Source organism: Prionailurus viverrinus, chromosome D3 (genome assembly GCF_022837055.1).
Source record: "Prionailurus viverrinus isolate Anna chromosome D3, UM_Priviv_1.0, whole genome shotgun sequence".
Classification (NCBI taxonomy): domain Eukaryota; kingdom Metazoa; phylum Chordata; class Mammalia; order Carnivora; family Felidae; genus Prionailurus; species Prionailurus viverrinus.
The window spans coordinates 27,861,892-27,878,876 of NC_062572.1; the positions used below are offsets into that span (position 1 = coordinate 27,861,892).

The 16,985-nt window shown below is 53.9% G+C and overlaps 1 protein-coding gene across 1 annotated transcript; it reads right to left on the reverse strand.

Moving 5' to 3' along the window:
- Nucleotides 1-4,091: 4,091 nt before the first annotated feature.
- CRYBB2 (crystallin beta B2) lies at nt 4,092-11,826 on the reverse strand. The gene is made up of 6 exons (XM_047828295.1): nt 11,773-11,826; nt 8,832-8,990; nt 8,467-8,585; nt 7,116-7,248; nt 5,809-5,951; nt 4,092-4,260 (listed from the first exon to the last, which is right to left on the reverse strand). The coding sequence occupies exons 1-6, from the start codon at nt 11,824-11,826 to the stop codon at nt 4,092-4,094; spliced, it is 777 nt and encodes a 258-aa protein (XP_047684251.1).
- Nucleotides 11,827-16,985: the final 5,159 nt, after the last annotated feature.

A 16,985-nucleotide genomic window follows, 5' to 3' on the forward strand; every position in this document is an offset into this window, starting at 1 on the left:
CTTGCTCCGGAATCCAGCTACCTGCTGGGGGGTGGGGGTGGGAAACAAGGCAGCTGTATGGAGTGTCCACGTATGGGAGGTGTCTGCCCTGAGAGTCATAGCTGAGGCCCAGCCAACAGTCAGCACCAGTGCCCAGCCGTGGGACTCACCCCCACCCTTTGAGCCATCCGAGATGACTCCATTTGGAGCAGAGATGAGCTGTTCCCACTGGGTCCTGCCCAAATCACACATGTGCGCAAAACAAATGATTGTGGGAGTTTTACCACTAAGTTTAGGTCGGTTGGCATGTAGGAACAGACGAATGGAAACCCTTTTGGTGCCACCTACCACACACATTATCATCCTCACCATCACCAACATCATCCAATCTTTCGGGACTTTCTGCTTAGCCAACCTTCAATGTTCCCACACCCTGAAGTGCCCACTGTACCCAGAACACTGGAACGTACCATGCTGTTTCTTGCATCCCTGACTTCACCTACTCTGTTCCCTCTGCCACAGTTGTTCTCCCCAAGATTCACCTGCAAAATGCTAACTCTTCTTTCAACCTCCCCACTTCTTTGGGAGGTCTAATGCCCCAGGAAGCGCCCCTGCCTTCTCTTGGTGTCCTTGGCCCTTTCTTCTTGCCTTCACCGTTATTAGTGTCCTAGGGATGCCATCACAAAGTACCCCAAACAGAGTGGTTTAAACAACAGAAATTTATTCTCCACGGTTCTTTATGCTGGCAGTCCAAGGTCAAGTGTCAGCAGCGTTGGCTCCCCCTGGAGGCATGGGAGGGAGGCTCTGTTCCATGCTTCTCTCTTAGATTCTGGTGGTTTCCAGGTGGTCTGGATGTGGCTTGGCTTCTGCAGCATCACCCCAATTTCTGCCTGCATCTCCACACGGTGTTCTCCATGTATGCACGTGTGTGTTTCTGGCGTCGAATCTCCCCCTTTTCATAAAGACAACCGCTGTATTGGATTAAGGATCCGCCCTATCCACTATGACCTCATTTAAATGACCTCATCTAAATCATTTTTTTAAATATATGAAACTTATTGTCAAATTAGTTTCCATACAACACCCAGTGCTCATCCCAAAAGATGCCCTCCTCAATACCCATCACCCACCCTCCCCTCCGTCCCACCCCCCATCAACCCTCAGTTTGTTCTCAGTTTTTAAGAGTCTCTTATGCTTTGGCTCTCTCTCCCACTCTAACCTCTCTTTTTTTTTTTTTCTTCCCCTCCCCCATGGGTTTCTGTTAAGTTTCTCAGGATCCACATAAGAGTGAAAACATATGGTATCTGTCTTTCTCTGTATGGCTTATTTCACTTAGCATCACACTCTCCAGTTCCATCCATGTTGCTACAAAGGGCCAGATTTCATTCTTTCTCATTGCCACATAGTACTCCATTGTGTATATAAACCATGACCTCATCTAAATCTAACTACTCACATCTGTAATGGCCATATTTCCAAATAAGGTCACATCCTGAGATCCTGAGGGGTTAGGACATCAACACGTGAATTTTTTGGGGGGGAGCAATTCAACCCATCTTAATCCCTGTGTTTTTATTGCCTGACTATTACAATTTCTCCAGAGTGGGAGCTTCCTGAGAGCAAGGGTTCTGTCTTATTTACCTTGTATCCCTTACGCTGCCCAGTTCCAGGAAGAAAATGACACTCAAGAAAATGGGTTGACTGAAGAATGAATGAGCAAATGGAAATTAGTAACATTAGCTGAACACTGATTAGTTGCCACCTCCATGGCAATTATTTTATCCACTTTAGCTCATTCAACAAGATTTTCTATGTTTCCAGATTTTAGGGGATGACTTTACATGGAGGCATACAAGGGCAAGAATATCTAAAATATTTCTGAAACAGGAGCCTGGGTGGCTCGGTTGAGCATCCAGCTTCGGGCAGGTCATGATCTCATGGCTTTTGGGCTCGAGCCCCACATCAGGCTCTGTGCTGACGGCTCAGAACCTGCAGCCTGCTTCACATTCTGTGTCTCCCTCTCTATGCCCCTCCCCTGCTCACATGCACGCTCTCTCTCTCTCTCTCAAAAATAAATAACATTAAAAAAATTTTTAATATTTCTGAATAAGAAGAATGGTCTGAGATGTATGACTACAAAGCAGTAGTTACTGACACAATGTGGTCAAACTACAGGAACATACAAATTGACTAAAGGAAGAGAAAAGAGACCCCATTGGGGCACTTGGGTGGTTCAGTTGGTTGAGTGTCCAACTCTTGATTTGGGCTCAGGTCATGATCTCATTGTTCATGGGATCAAGCCCTGAGTCAGCACAGAACCTGCTTGAGATTCTCTCTCTCTCCTCTCTCTCTGTCTGTCTCTCTCCCTCCCTCCCTCCCTCCCTCCACACATTCTCAAAGAAAGAAAGAAAGAGAAAACAAGGAAAAGAAAGAAAGAAAAGGAAAAGGAAGGAAGAAAGAAAAAGAAAGAAAGAAAACAAGGAAAAGAAAGAAGGAAAGAAAACAAGGGAAAGAAAGAAGGAAAGAAAACAAGGGAAAGAAAGAAGGAAAGAAAGAAAGAAAAGAAGGAAGGAAGGAAAGAAGGAAGGAAGGGAGAAAGAATGAAGACAAGGAAAAGGAAGAAAAGAAAGAAAGAAAGAAAGAAAGGGGAGGTCCCATCAATAGACTCCATACACACATGCCAATCAAATATGTGACAGGGTAGTATTTGCTCCACTGTGGGGGAAATGGACTTCTTAACAAAAATGATTCCAGGACAAAAGGGAGATCCAGAAAGAAATGAGATCCCTACCACACGCCATACACAAAAACCGGCTCCAGAAGGATTGAGAACTTCCATGTGAAAAGCACAACTTGAACACTTTTAGGAAAAAAAAAATATCTTGGGAAATATATTTGTGACCTGGGGTAAGAAAGAATTTCTTAAAGAAAACGTAGAATGTACAAACCGTAAAGGAACAGATGGATGTTGTGCTACATCAAAATTTAAAACCGCTTACGTAGAAAGAGACCAAATACGGGCACCTGGGGCTCAGTTGGTTAAGTTTCCGACTGGCTCAGGTCATGATCTCGCGGTCTGTGAGTTCAAGCCCCGTGTCGGGCTCTGTGCTCACAGTCAGAGCCTGGAGCCTGTTTCAGATTCTGTGTCTCCCTCTCTCTGCCCCTCCCCTGCTCATCCGCTGTCTGTCTCTCTCTCTCTCAAAAATATAAACACTAAAACAAAGGAGACCAAATACAAAGTGAAGAGAATCTGTGCCCTGGGAACAGACATTTGCACTGCAGGCAGCCAGCAAATGATCCCCGTTTATACAGAGAGGGCCTGGGTTAGCTCATTTCATCCTCACTGGACCCAGTGAGGGAGGCACTGTTTCTTCCCCCATTCTTTCCAGGTAGACCCATGGAGGGGCTGAGAGGTAGAATGATGTGTCTGAGCCCCCGTCACTGGCCGGGGCTCCAGAACAGCCGTTAGAATCCAGACCGAACCATCCAAATAGCGAACAGAGGGACAAATGAGCACACAAACGCACAAACAGGTAATTACGACCTCTCTCCGGGACGGGAGGGATTGCTGGGTTGTGGGTCCCTCTGGCGGATGGAAGAAAAGGGCCAGGCTCAAGGGGGATAACACGCTAATGGGGAGATGGCCGGCAGTGGATGCACCTTTAAGGCCTGGAGCCACCTTCACCTGCACTCCGACCTTGAGGGAACTCAGCAGCCACGTGGGAGGGAGCCAGGAGGTCAGCCGAGCCAGCCACTCACGCTCACGCGGCAAAGGTGGTGGCGAACCAGGCGAAGAAGCAGAGGTTCAGAGGGTTTGGACAACAGGCGCAAGACCACACAGCGAAGTAGCTGCAGAGTTGTGAGTCTCGGCGAAGGCTCTGCTGTCGTGCCCCAGCCCAGACATTTTCTGGTTCTCTCGGTCTCAGGGTCTCTCGCTCTCTCTCTCACGCACAAAGGCACGTCCGCCCGCCTGCCCGCAGCACCCAGCTCCCGCTGGAGACGAAAGGCAATGCAACGCACAAATTGCAAGTCACACTTTATTCACTCGCCAGGGGGTGTGGGGGGATTCTGGGCAGCAGACCTAGCCCCTGGGAAGGAGGAACAGGGGAGCACTAGTTGGAGGGGTGGAAGGCGCCCCGTTGGTGCCACTGCATGTCGCGGATGCGGCGCACGGACTGCACCTGGGGGTGGGGAGCCCCAAAGTCACCGCTGTCCTTGTAGTCTCCCTTCTCCAGCAGGTACTGCAGCCCGCGGTAGCCAGGGTACTGGTAGCCGACCCACCTGCGGGGCGGAGGGGAAGCAGACGAAGAGAGAGAGAAGGAAAGCAGCCTTAGGCCGTGAGGAAGGGTGGGTTTCCCGTTCATTTCACACTTCCTGATTGTCGAGCAGGAACGCCACCCTTCCGGCCTCCGGCCTCTGCTTGCTTCCTTCTCTTGGTGGGGAGATCACTATCTCCTAAAGCAACTTTTGGCTGAAGGCCTGCTACTAGGGAAAGGTGACCTCAAGCCCACTTCAGCCTACAAGAACGCAGGTCTCTTAACTGTCTCTGTCCACCCTCATCCCAACCCCATGCCTGGCTGCAAGGCCAAACGAGAGAGGAGGCTAGGTCCCAGGGCCCCTCCATTATCCCTTCATCATTTGAAGTCAGCACCGTTTAGGGGGGATCCTCCACTCTTTTGAGCACCTAATGAAAGTTACAGTTTCTCCCCCTCCCCCCGCCCCACACACAAAATGTCAAAGCCCTGGCCTACAAGGACCTGCCAGGACAACCCTTGCATATACCTGCAGCTCTCCCTCGTGGTCTTGTGCACTATATCTCTGCGCACCCATCACTTTAACCTTTGGAGAGTCCCTCCAACTCACCAGGCTCCTCCAACCCCAGGGCCTTTGCACATGCCCTTCTCTATCTGGAATGTCCTTCCTCTCTTCACACCGCACTTCCTACTCTTTCTTGGGATCTGAGCTCAACAGTCCCTTCCTCAAGGAAGGAGCCCAGATCTGTGTGGATTCTTAAATTGTTAACCGTTGACCCCAGCTAGACTGTTAGCTACACAAAGAAAAAGCCAGGTCCCTTGAATCTGCTCCGACACACGGAGTACTTAACGCGACGCCTGGCACGTGGCAGGACTCCAGCACTTGAGTAACGAGTGAACACACAAACGAAAAGGACTATGAACGCAGAGCCGTGCACACTATTTTCGGAGGTTGACAAACCCCAGAAAAGCCAGTCGGTGTTGGGTCAAACCAGCTCTCTTGGGCGGGGGGGGCGGGGTAGAAAAAGGTCTTGGCGTGTCTCACTTTCCAATGTCTGTGGTGTCAATACTCCCACACCGGCTGGTTTTGAGCCACCGATGATTCAGCAACCAGCTCACAGATATTCTGAAACCTTCAGAGTCGGCTCTTGCAAGCTGGAACCAACCACCGGCAGCACCCCACTGCCTGTAGCCCCTCTGTGAACCCCCAGAGGGTTTAACTTTGCTGGCACGGGCTGGACTTTCTCCCCCCGTAGCCCTGTTAAGACCACGCAACTCATCCCGACCTCTCCTATACCCCCACCACCATTTACGGTCCCGCTCCTGGGGACTGAGGTTAAGGCCAAGCTTTCTCTCCCCCCCCCCCCCCCAGGTAGGGTATTGCCCAAGAGGCAGATCTGGAGGGGACGGCAAGGGCTGAAAGCCACACGCAAGCTCGCGATCTCCACGCCCATTTTCCAGCGGGAAGACTGAGGTCGCGAGTGTGCAAGATCAGCAGGGTTCGGGGCAGAGCGGGACTCAGGACCCCAGGGTCTGGGCTCCCGGGCGGGGTGAGCAGGGCTGGGTCTGCACTCACGTGCCACTCTGCACGCGCACCGACGACACCTTCTCCTGGTAGCCGTGGGCGTGGAAGCTGGGCACATCATCATCTATGATTTCCATCTTCTTCCCCGTGAAGTTGGGGTTTTCATAGAGGATGATCTTGTGCTCTTGGCTGTCCTGTTGACAGGGAGTAGGGAGAGTGAGCGCGGGAGGGGGAGCGAGGGAGAGCCTTCCGGCCCCATCCGCGTGCTGCGGTGTTGGGATTAGCACACTCCATCTGCAGCCCTCTGCCCAGTACCCCTGCCACCCGAGTGCAATTGTAACTGCAGGTAAACAGCGGCCGTTTGTTGAGGTCCCACAAGCTATCTGCACGTGACACTCTGGAGTCGACACTTTAAGGCACATTCAATTCTGATAGGTCATGTTCCCCCCCATAGCCTCAGCCTGCTTAAAAAAAAAAAAAAGGCAGCCACAATCGACACATACAGGGACACAGGCTGGTGGTGCCCCGAAAAGGCACTTGAGATGTTTTGGCTTTCCTTCGTCGCCACATCTCTTCCCATCTTCCTGTTCCTGTGACATTTTCCTTAGTCATCCCCTTTTAATCCTTTAAATACTCTTATGCTCTCTGGCAGATGAGAAAACCCGGGGCTCAGAGAGGTAAAGCAGCTTGCCCAAGGTCACACAGCTGGGAGCACCAGAGCCAAGGTAGGAACCCGGGTCCATGGGATGCAATGTTCTCCTACCTTCCATCAAGCTCTGAGGGGAACTAGACTGTGCTGGGGAGGCTTGGGAGTGTAACTGAGCATTGCTGGGCCCGCTGTCCTCCCTAAGAGCTCACATTCTCGTAAAGAATCAGGTTCAGAAATGCACCAGAACGCCCCACCGGCACGAGTTACAAACAGGAGCTGAACTACCTTTTCTTCCACACCAATCCCAGGATTTCTTTTCATGTTTACGATGGCTACTGTTTATTGCGCAATTGCTCTGTGATGCGTTCCCAACCCCGGAAAGCACCGTCTGTACAGAATAGAATGTGAGCAGCACCCCCACCAGAGCATTTTGAGGTCTTGTGAATGGAGCCCCCTGGGGTTGTGCAATGTGGCAACTCTCAGGCTGGGCATGTGGGAATCTCAGGGCCGCAGAGTCAAATATCCCCATTTTACAGATGGGAAAACTGAGGCCCAGGGAGGCGAACGGCTTCTAGCAGGTCACACAGCCAGGAAGCGCACCCTGCGCATTAGAAGGGTCACGATGCTGGAGGCGAAGGCCCCCTCCTGGTCCCTAAAGCCCTGGCCACAAGCAGCAGAGAGAAGAAGCAGGAAGTGACGGGGGGCTCACCACTTTGATGGGCCTCAGGGAGCTGAGGGAGTCCGTCCTCCGACTGCTGGTCCATGAGTCCCAGCGGGGGTACTCGCCCTTCTCGAACACAAACTGCTCACCCTTGCAGTTGGCTTGTTCGTAGCCCACCCAGCTGCAGTGGAGACAGAGAGAGGGGAGGTCGAGCCACCCCAGGCTTCCTCTGGCAGGACCCTGGCTTAGTCTCTCGAGCCCCCTGGGGTGGGGGGGGGGGGGGTGGCTCACACTTGCCCAGCTCACCCATCAAAATCCAGACACCTCCAGTCCAAGAGCAGAATCACCTCAGCGATCCAGAACTTAATTTTGAACAGTAAACAGTCATTAATAAAAATACCAAAAGTTAGATTTTGAAAAAGACAGCAGGGGAGTGTAAAGTCCGTTTGAGAAATTCTTCCATCCAAATGCGAAAAATAAAGGTGGGGGGGGCAACTGAGAATCAGATGCAGTGCTTAAATGGTCAAAACCTCCCTCGTCCAGGAAGACGCACTCCTGGGGCGCACAGACGCCCAGAGCGTGTTGGATAAGGGCGACCGGGCAGGGCCATTCTTCTGGCAGATCCTAACTTGAGTAGCACTTGTTGAACTCTGCAGAATCCCCTGAGAACCCTGAGTTGGGGTGTGGGTCATGTAGGACCCCCAACCCCTCCAGAATCACTGACCTCTTGGGTCACCAGGGGCCACCCCCGATTCCTGAGGCTCTTGCAGAGAAGGAGTGGTCAAGGACCCACGGAGAGAGTCCCCTGCAGGCTGTGTTTCGCTCTGTGACCTGAGCAGGGCAGAATCAGATCCTACCAGCCCTCCTCTCCGGGGTCAGGGGCCCAAGGCTGCCGGCCCCCAAGTGTGCCGGTGAATCTGCTGACATCCAGCGTGGCCAGAATTTGGGAAGGGCACGGTGAAAGCAGAGCTGGGACGTCTAGCTTTAAACCGCCCAGGAGAGTGCAGATGCTCCGGGAGCCACAGACAGGCAGCTGTGCCCATGAGAGAGACTGTGTTTATCTCCCCACCTCGAGGAGGTGCCTGGCCTCCGTGTCAGGATTTGCCTATGAGTTCTTTTCCTTCCCCCTCAGCGTGGTTCCTCTTATCCTACGGAGGAGGAAGCCCAGGCTCAGAGAGGGAAGTTCTTGGTCCAAGGTCACACAGCCTGAAAGTGATCGAGCTGGGATTTGAATCCAGTTCTCTGTGACCCCAAAGCACAAACTCTCTCCATAAGCTGCCCCAAATTTCAGGGTCTAAGAGCACAGTGGGGGGAGGGCAGGTCCCCCCAGCTCCATATGCCTCACCCTGGCAGCTCCCACCGGGCGAGCCCCCCTCCCGCACCCCACCCAGGTACGTACGGTCCAGCCTGCACCAGGACGGAGCCTGCCTTCTCCACGCCGGTCTCCTTCAGGTTGGGGCAGGGCCCGCTGAGCTCGTGCGAGTGGCCCTGGAAGTTCTCTTGCTCAAAGATGATGATCTGTGACAGGAGGAGAGGGTGGGACCCGTCACGATGATGCGGAGGACGGAAGCAGGGCATTGGGGGCGGGGAGGGGGCTCAGGGAGCCTCGAGGGATCCTGACGGGCTCCACTTTCGGGAGTCACAGACCCAACGCGAAAGCCAGACAGTCCTGCACCTGCCAGCTGTGAGACCTTCCTGAGCCCCTATTTCACCTCGCTGAGCCTCGGCTGCCCCATCTGTAAAACGGGAAGTGACAGCGCCTACCTCACGGGGTTGCTGGAAGGGCTCAGAGAAGCACAACGGTGAGCACGCAGTATCTGCTCCGTGGGGGGGGGAGGCAGAACCCTGAGAACGAAGGGACAACCTGCGGATCCCAGGCGGGCAAGTGGCAGAGTGGAAACTGGAGTCCAAGTTTGTCTGGTGCTGTTTCCGTTAAGGGCGGCGCTTTGCGAGCCAACGTGCACACAAGGCACCTGGGACCTTGATAAAATGCGGTTTCCGGGGCAGCACGTCTTGGGGGTGAGGCCCCAGATTCTGCATCCCTAACGAGCTCCCAGGAGAGGTAGGGCTGTCTCCTGCTCCTGCTACAGCCGGGCTGGCACCACCAACACACCTGACCCCGTTTGGCCCCTAAGACCCCGCATACCTGTGCCTTTTCTTTAAGCCCCCACGGGCTCTGCAGGTCTCCTCCCCTGGGACACTTCTTAGGGGGCCTTCCCTCCTTAAGGGGGCTCTCATCAGCCCGGGGAAGGGGGCCAGCAGGCTCCCCATGAGGGAGGCACAATCTCTGCAAGATGAAGGAGCCCCCCCCCCCCACCCCGCCACGGCCTCGCAGCCACCACCTTGCACAATTCCAGAGCGCGTTTGCAGCCACATGTCCCCCAGGGAGCGCCCCCCACCCCGCCCCGGGTGGAGAGGCGGGCTCAGGGCAGCAGGCTCCTGGGAAGGGCAGCTGCACAATCTACATGGTCAGCACTGGCTGTGTAAACACGTCCCTCTCTCCCAGGCCGGGGATTAGCTAGATAAAGGCAGGGCAGGGAGGCCCGGCGGGGCTCAGAGACAAATTCCATGGGCTCAGTTCGGCCTTTATGGTCACTGACTCGACCATGGAAGGGTCAGGAGACACGGGCTCTGATGTCACCCCTGTTGCGTATCCAGCTGGGCAACTCCAGCAAGCAACTGGGTTGCTTCGCGCCTCAGCTGGCCCGTCTGTAAAATGGAAGAGGCTGAGCACTCTGCAGGGTTACCGAGAAGAAGCAGGAGCAGCAACATTAGGAGCCAACGTATCATCACCCTGGCCTGGGAGACAAGGAGGAGGACCAGGGAGGTCAGCCTCTCCGTGTATTCGAACGGCCCCAGATGGCCTGGAAGCTCAGTATTGTCACCGTGACCGGTCTTGCTATGTATCCACACACGGATGCTGACATTTTACGCGATATCTAATCCTTTAAAGGCGCGCTCTCCGGGGGCGCCGGGGTGGCTCACCGTCGGTGAAACGTTCGACTTCGGCTCACGTCATGATCTCGTGGTTCATGAGTTCGAGCCCCGTGTCGGGGATCCTGTCTCTGTCTCTGTCTCTCTCTCTCTCTCTCTGTCTCTCTCTCTTCCTGCCCCTCCCCTGCTCACGCACTCTCTTGCTCAAAAATAAACATTATAAATAAATAAATAAATAAATAAATGTGTGCAGGCCAGTGCTGCAGCCATTCATTGGCCACCTAAGTCTGAGGGACGCACTCAGGCCGTCCCAATGAAGACGCACTGTCACAGAAGGTGACACATCAGATTTTGAAGGTTTAGGATAGTCAAGAAAGAGTGCCAAAGGGCTTTCTCATAATTTTTCTATTGATTATACGTTAGGGCCTATTGCATTTAAAAAAATTTTTTTTCAACGTTTATTTATTTTGGGGACAGAGAGAGACAGAGCATGAACGGGGGAGGGGCAGAGAGAGAGGGAGACACAGAATCGGAAACAGGCTCCAGGCTCTGAGCCATCAGCCCAGAGCCCGACGCGGGGCTCGAACTCACGGACCGCGAGATCGTGAACTGGCTGAAGTCAGATGCTTAACCGACTGCGCCACCCAGGTGCCCCAAGGCCTATTGCATGTAATAGAATACGCAAACTAATTTCCCTGGCTCCTTTGTACCTTCTTACCGTGGCTACGGGAAATGCTAAATGGCATGGGGGCTCGATTTCTACGTCTGTGGGCCAGCGCAGCTCTAAACAGCTTGCACAGGCCTTCGTGCTCCTCCTCAGACTCATGCAGCTCTGTCTCACCTCTGGGCCTTTGTGCTCGCTGTGTCCTCTGCCTGGAATGTTCTCCCCGACCCCCACTCCGACTCATGTGGCCGGTGACCCGGGTCTCCCCTCCTGTGTTGCCTCCTCAGAGAGGCCTCCCTGACCGCCTCAAGCTAACACCTCCTTTCCTCATTCATCCCGACTCTCTGAACTCAAGCTTCCCTGGCCGGAGAGGCCACATGTCAGACAAAAGGGCAGTGCCTGGGTGGACCCCTTGCCCAGGGTCCCTGAAGCGGGGGACCATGGGAAGGAGCCCGGCAGAGGCAGTCAGGGGAATGGTGGCTGGTAGAGGTTTGGGTGCAGACTGGGTATGATGAGTCCCCCATCATTGGACCCTAGGAGGGCGAGAAGGATGAGGGGGCAAAGCAGGCAGTGATAGCTGGTCTTAGCTGGACACCGCAGGCCAGGCCAAGCTGGTGTCCTTTGCCTCTTCACACCCACCTTGCACCGTGATTCCGATTCTCCCCAATTTACAAAGGTGGGAACTGAGGCTCAGAGAGGTCAAGTGACTGGCCTGAGTCACACAGCAGGTCAGGAATCCCACCTCACCTTCGGTTCACAAGCCCCCTCTTGCACGGGACTGTGGGTCCGCCCCAGCTCTGGGGAGCCCCTGTGGGCAATGGGGTATGGGGTATGGGGTGAGGCAGAGAAACGTAAGTCTCCAGAGCTGGAAGTTGGTGTCAGGAATCCTGGCCGGCCGTGGGCTGGTGCAGGGGACGGGGCGGGGGCGGAGGGGGGCGGAATCACTGCCCCCTTGTGCAAGTGGGGGAGACTGGAGCCCAGAGAGGGGCAGGGGCACAGAGCGGGAGCTTCAGGAAGGAAGACACCCACTTGGACTTTACAGAAGGGAAACTGAGTCTGGAGGAGGAGTTCTGCGTGCCCCCCCACCCTCCCCTGCATCATACCCACCTTGGGGTTGAGGGGCTGTGGCTTGCCCGCTTGGGTCTGGTGGTCTGAGGCCATGGTGGGTGGTCCTGTGCAGGAAAGACCTGGAAGATATGTGGGAAGCGGCAGTGAGGACCTCTCTGGGTCCTCTGCTTTCTCCCCTGGGTGCCTCGGGGCCCCTCCACTCCGGCCCTCAAGCCTTCTGGTATCCCTGTCTCAGGATGTCCCAGAGCAGCAGGGTCCACAAGTGGCTGTCTGACTTCCCATCCTTAGCTTCATTTTTTGGTGCCCAGGACTGCTCCGGAGGGGAAATCGAGGTCTGCTAAGAAAGCGGTGATAAACTGGGGCTTCAAGCGGGGCCCCAGGTGGGTCCCAGTCATTCAGCTCCGGACAAAGGGAGCCACGCAGAATGCAGCCCCATCCATATCATGCAGAAATTTCCCGATCAAAAGCAAAGTGCGGGCCACAAACCCCACTCACAAAGTCTCCTGTAACCCCAGGCCCTCACCCCGACTTCGTCCTCAAGACCCCCTCCCCCCGGGCACCCAGTACCCAGAATGCCCCTCTGCTGCTGACCTTCCCCCACTCCCCATGAGCGCCCATATCTGTGATGGACTCATGCTACGAGAAGACGAAGAAGTGAGCATATAATGGTAGAAACTCAGGCACTGTGATAGGCAGCAGCAGGGAAGATTTCTTCCCTGGTGAGAACGTCAGAAAACGTTTTCCAGAACATCTGGAAAGTTGGCACTCTCTTCCCCTTTCCCGCAGGAGGAGCAGTGACCCCAGCCTGCGTGTTTCCAGTGAACAGGAGACACCTGAACTCCTTCTCCAGAGAAGACGCCCAGCCTTCCAGAAGCCCCTTCCACACTCGAGCCCAGGCCAGGACGTCCCCCACAGAGAAGAACTGCAAATAAGCAGCTTGGGGGCCAAGCCCGCTCTGTTCTCCTAAGTAACCAGCACTGTGCACCTGTCACACGGCCAGAGGCCCCGCCATGCAGCCCCAGTCGTTGACCGCCTCGCACTAAAGGTTAAGCTCAATCAGGTCAACTCGGGTGCTGCCAGTGTGGGCCTCAATTTCCTGTTCTGCAAAGTGGGGACAGTCATGGCGCCCGACGATATCTGTGAACAGGTTGTGACGACTTGACCCCTGGGCAGCGGGTCCGGGATACAGCCGGTGTTCTGTAAATGGCAGCAGTTATGGCATCATGAGGGTCATTTCCACCAAGCTTTAGTGGCTTTGGAATCACCTGTCCCTGGAAGCTCTCAGAGATCGCCAGCTGCTTCCTGGCCACTAAGCGCTCCCCAAGGCTGGACACATAGCAGGTGCCCGGGAATGTCTGCGGATTTGGGGAGCACTGGCTCACCGCCTTCGAAACGATGCTGGGCCTTCACTGGTTTGATTCCTTCCACTAACAAACCCTCGGATTCTCCCCCCCCAGTCACTAGCGACGCAAGGACGCTGATGGACTGGTTGACATTAATAGAGGAGCCTGTGTGCCAGGCAGCGTGCCAGACCACGCGCCTGTGTCACCTCTGACAAAGGAGGTTTGACAACCCCTCTCCCCATTTAACAGAAGAGAAGGCTGAGGCTTACAGCAGTGAAGTCTTTGCCCAAGGTCCCCTTGTCAGAAAGGGGGTGGCACCTGGATTGGAACCCAGGTCTCCCACACTTTCCAACAGGGGATAAGGATGAGAGAAAAAGGCAAGGCAAGCGAGAGAGGCATTCTTACCAGTGACGCCAGCCTCCGAGAGCTCCCGTGAAGCCTAGCCGGCGGGAGGTGGCATTTATACCTTCCCCAGGAGTGCCAGTGCCGAGACGGGTGATCGCTGCGTCCCCACAGAAAGCAGGACGAGAATGCTGGGTTAAGCCCACACCAAAGCCCGGGTCAGCAAATGCCCACAGACATTGTGTCTCTGCACAATAATGTCATTAGCTTTTGGATTCGGCCGCGCCAGGGTGGTCAGGCGGCTGGGCAAGGGGATGTCCACTTTGCATGCATCAGCCGTCCAGCTGCCAGGACCGGGGGCACGCTGGGTTCACCGGTGTGGTCAGTCGAGCCCTGGGGGAAGGCAGACAGAGGCAAATCTCAGTGGCCCTGGGAAGAAAACAAGGGAAGGGGGACGGCGATTTGCCAGGGTCCAGCATCCGTCCGTCCACCCATCCATCCACTCATTCATTCAACAAATATTTATCTGGCACATAGTGCCACGCTCCGTTTCGGGCGAGGTGAGTAGCGTCAGGGAGGGGACCGACCCCAGTCTGGACCATCCAGGAGAGCTCCCAGGAAGAGACAGAGTCCTCGGGGACGAGGGTAAGTTAGCCTGGGAAACCAGACAGGGAAGGGAGTTCCAAACAGAAAGGGGCCATGTGCAGGAGCTGGCGTGCCATTTAAAGACCCGGAGGCAGGTTGAGATAGCTCCAGGGGGGCAGGGGGCCTGATCCTGCAGGCCGGGGAGAGTGAACTTCACCCTGAATACCCTGTGCTGTCCCAACACCTGCTGCTTTTCAGCGGGTGCTCTTAGGACCCTAGGCCCCTGAGGTTTGGAGAAACCGCTCAGATCCCTGCTGTGGCCTCCACCGCTGCCCCCGGGCACCTGGCCTTTATTCACGTGCCTCCAGTGTGCATGGCTCCCTTGCAGCCAGCCTGCGTCTCGACCGAATCCCAGATCAGGCAGGAGACCGGGAACAGCACTGGGGCTCGGAAACCAGGCTGGAGCAAGACTTGCTGTCCCCCACCTTCCACGGCCCCAACACACACACACACACACACACACACACACTCACACCCGGCCATGCTGTTTCTGTCTGTAGCCCTTCTCACCACCCGACGATTGTGCGACTCGTTTATTTGCCATCTTTCCAATCAGAAGGTAGGCATCATGAGGGCAGAGCCATTGTCTGCGTGGTTCGCCGTGGTACCCACCCAGTCCACGGCCTGACACGGGCCTAGGAAGCTTTGCTAAGGCAGCTTAAGACGACAGGAGTCTGGGGTGTAGAATAGCGCAGCCTCTGCGGAAACGGTATGGAGGTTCCTCAGAAACTTACCAGTAAAGGGGCGCCTGGGTGGCTTGGTCCGTTAAACATCGACTCTTGATTTCGGCTCAGGTCATGATCTCAGGGTCTGAGGGATTGAGCCCCATGTCGGGCTCCGTGCTGACAGCTCAGAGCCTGCTTGGGATTCTCTCTCTCCCTCTCTCTGCCCCTCCCCTGCTCTCTCTCTCTCCCTCCTATAAATAAATAAAATAAAAGCTAAAAAAAATTACCAGTAAAATTTCTACATCACTCAGCAATTCCACTTATGGATACTTAGTCCAAAGGATTGTAAGCAGGGCCTTGAACAGATACTTGCACACCCATGTTTATAGCAGTATTATTCACAGTTGCCCAAAGGGGGAAATAATGCAAATGTTCATCGATCGATGAATAGACAAACAAAACATCCATAAAATGGAATATAAATCAGCCTCATAAAGGAAGAAGATTCTGGGGCACCCGAGTGGCTCAGTCGGTTCAGTGCCTACCTCTTGGTTTCGGCTCAGGTCATGATCTCGCGGTTCATGAGTCCGAGCCCCGGGTCCGGCTCTATGCTGGGAGCGCAGAACCTGCTTGAGATTCTCTCTCTCCCTCTCTCTCTGCCCCTCCCCCTCCCACCTCTCAAAATAAAAAAATACGCTTAAAAAAAAAAAGGAAATTCTGACCCGTGCTACAGCATGGATGAACTGTAAGGACATGATGCTAAGTGACATAAGTCACAAAATGACAAATACCACATGATTCCACTTACTTGAGACTCCTGGGGTAGCGAACTTTATAGAGACAGAAAGTAGAACAGTGGGGCCAGGGGCAGGGGGACGGGGAGACGGGGCGTTAGTGTGCAGTGGGCACAGAGTTTCAGTTTGGAAAGATGAAAAAGTTCTGGAAATGGAGGGTGAGGGTTGCACAACACTGTGAACTGCACACTCAAAGTGATTAAAACAGTAAGTTTTATGTTCTGTATATTTTACCACACTAAAAATGGTGTCCAAAAAGCCCATCCCCCGGAAGTGTATCATCTCAGAGTTCTGGAGGCCAGAAATCGGAAATCAAGCAGGGCTGTGCTCCCTCTGACAACTCTAGAGGGGACATCTCAGCGCACTTGGCTTTGGGTGTGTTCTGAGCCATCTGCTGTTCTGGACAATGAGCCCAATCAGAGCTGGGTTCAGTCATGTCCATATGTCCCCAGTGCCTGCCTAGACCCAGCACATAGTAGGCGCTCAGAAGATATTTGTTGGCCAGTCGAATTCATTAATGAGTAAGAGATAAAGAGAAGGGTGAAGGTGTCTTCGTTTAGGCTTTACCAGAAACAGACCCTAAGACGAGAGTCCAAGGGTAGGTAGTTTGTTTGAGGACTCATCCCAGGGAGTATCAGCAGGGAAGGGAAGGCAGCCGATGGGGTGTATCAGGGAGCAGGCCACCACGGTGTCTTCTTGAAATTAGGTGGGAGCCAATGTGATTCATTCTGTCCAGTGGATTCTGAGATGTCTCACGTGTCTGGTCATTTTAGTGCTGCTGTCAGGCTTTCCAGCGCTTTCTCTTCCATTGCCCTGAAATGACATTGTTGCAAGAGGGTGGAGCCTCTGTCAGGCAGGGTCCGTGAATGACCTGTATTAGACGAGCATTAGACATGTGGCATGGATGAGGAATAAACCATTATGGTGAAACCACCAAGACTTGGGGGCTGTTTGTTACCCAGCATAGCCTGACTGATACATGCCTCACCGTGCTACAAATAGGATATGCCTTGGTGTCCCCAAATACAATTTAACCCTTAGACACTTAGGACGCCTGAGATCATCAAGTTGAAAGGCTCTCAACTTTAGCAAAACCAACACTCGCTTCCCATAACTGTCATTTTGTGACAGCCCCTTCACTCTCTTGGAATAAAACTGAAACTGTAACCCACCTACATACATGCTTTCTGAATCAATGCCTAATAAGACACCCTAACTATATTATAAAGGAATAATAAATGAAATGTGTAATAATATGTATTTCAACATGAAAGGTTTGGACACAGCTATACCAGATGATGTACAAAAGGAATCTGAAGTGTTTGTGCTACTTACAAATGACAAGTTTGGGGGGGTGGGCGCCTGGGGGGCTCAGTCGGTTATGTGTCTGACTCTTGATTTCAGCTTAGGTCATGATCTTGTGGTTTGTGAGGTCGAGCCCCACATTGGGCTCTGCATTACAG

Coding starts and splice junctions, on each gene's coding strand:
- CRYBB2 (XM_047828295.1), bottom strand. CDS start 11,826: ATGGCCTCAGACCACCAGACCCAAGCGGGCAAGCCACAGCCCCTCAAC. Junction 8,586..8,831: donor CCTTCCAGCAACCCCGTGAG/GTAGGCGCTGTC, acceptor CTCCTGTCACAG/ATCATCATCTTTGAGCAAGA. Junction 5,952..7,115: donor CCCTGAGGCCCATCAAAGTG/GTGAGCCCCCCG, acceptor CCCTGTCAACAG/GACAGCCAAGAGCACAAGAT.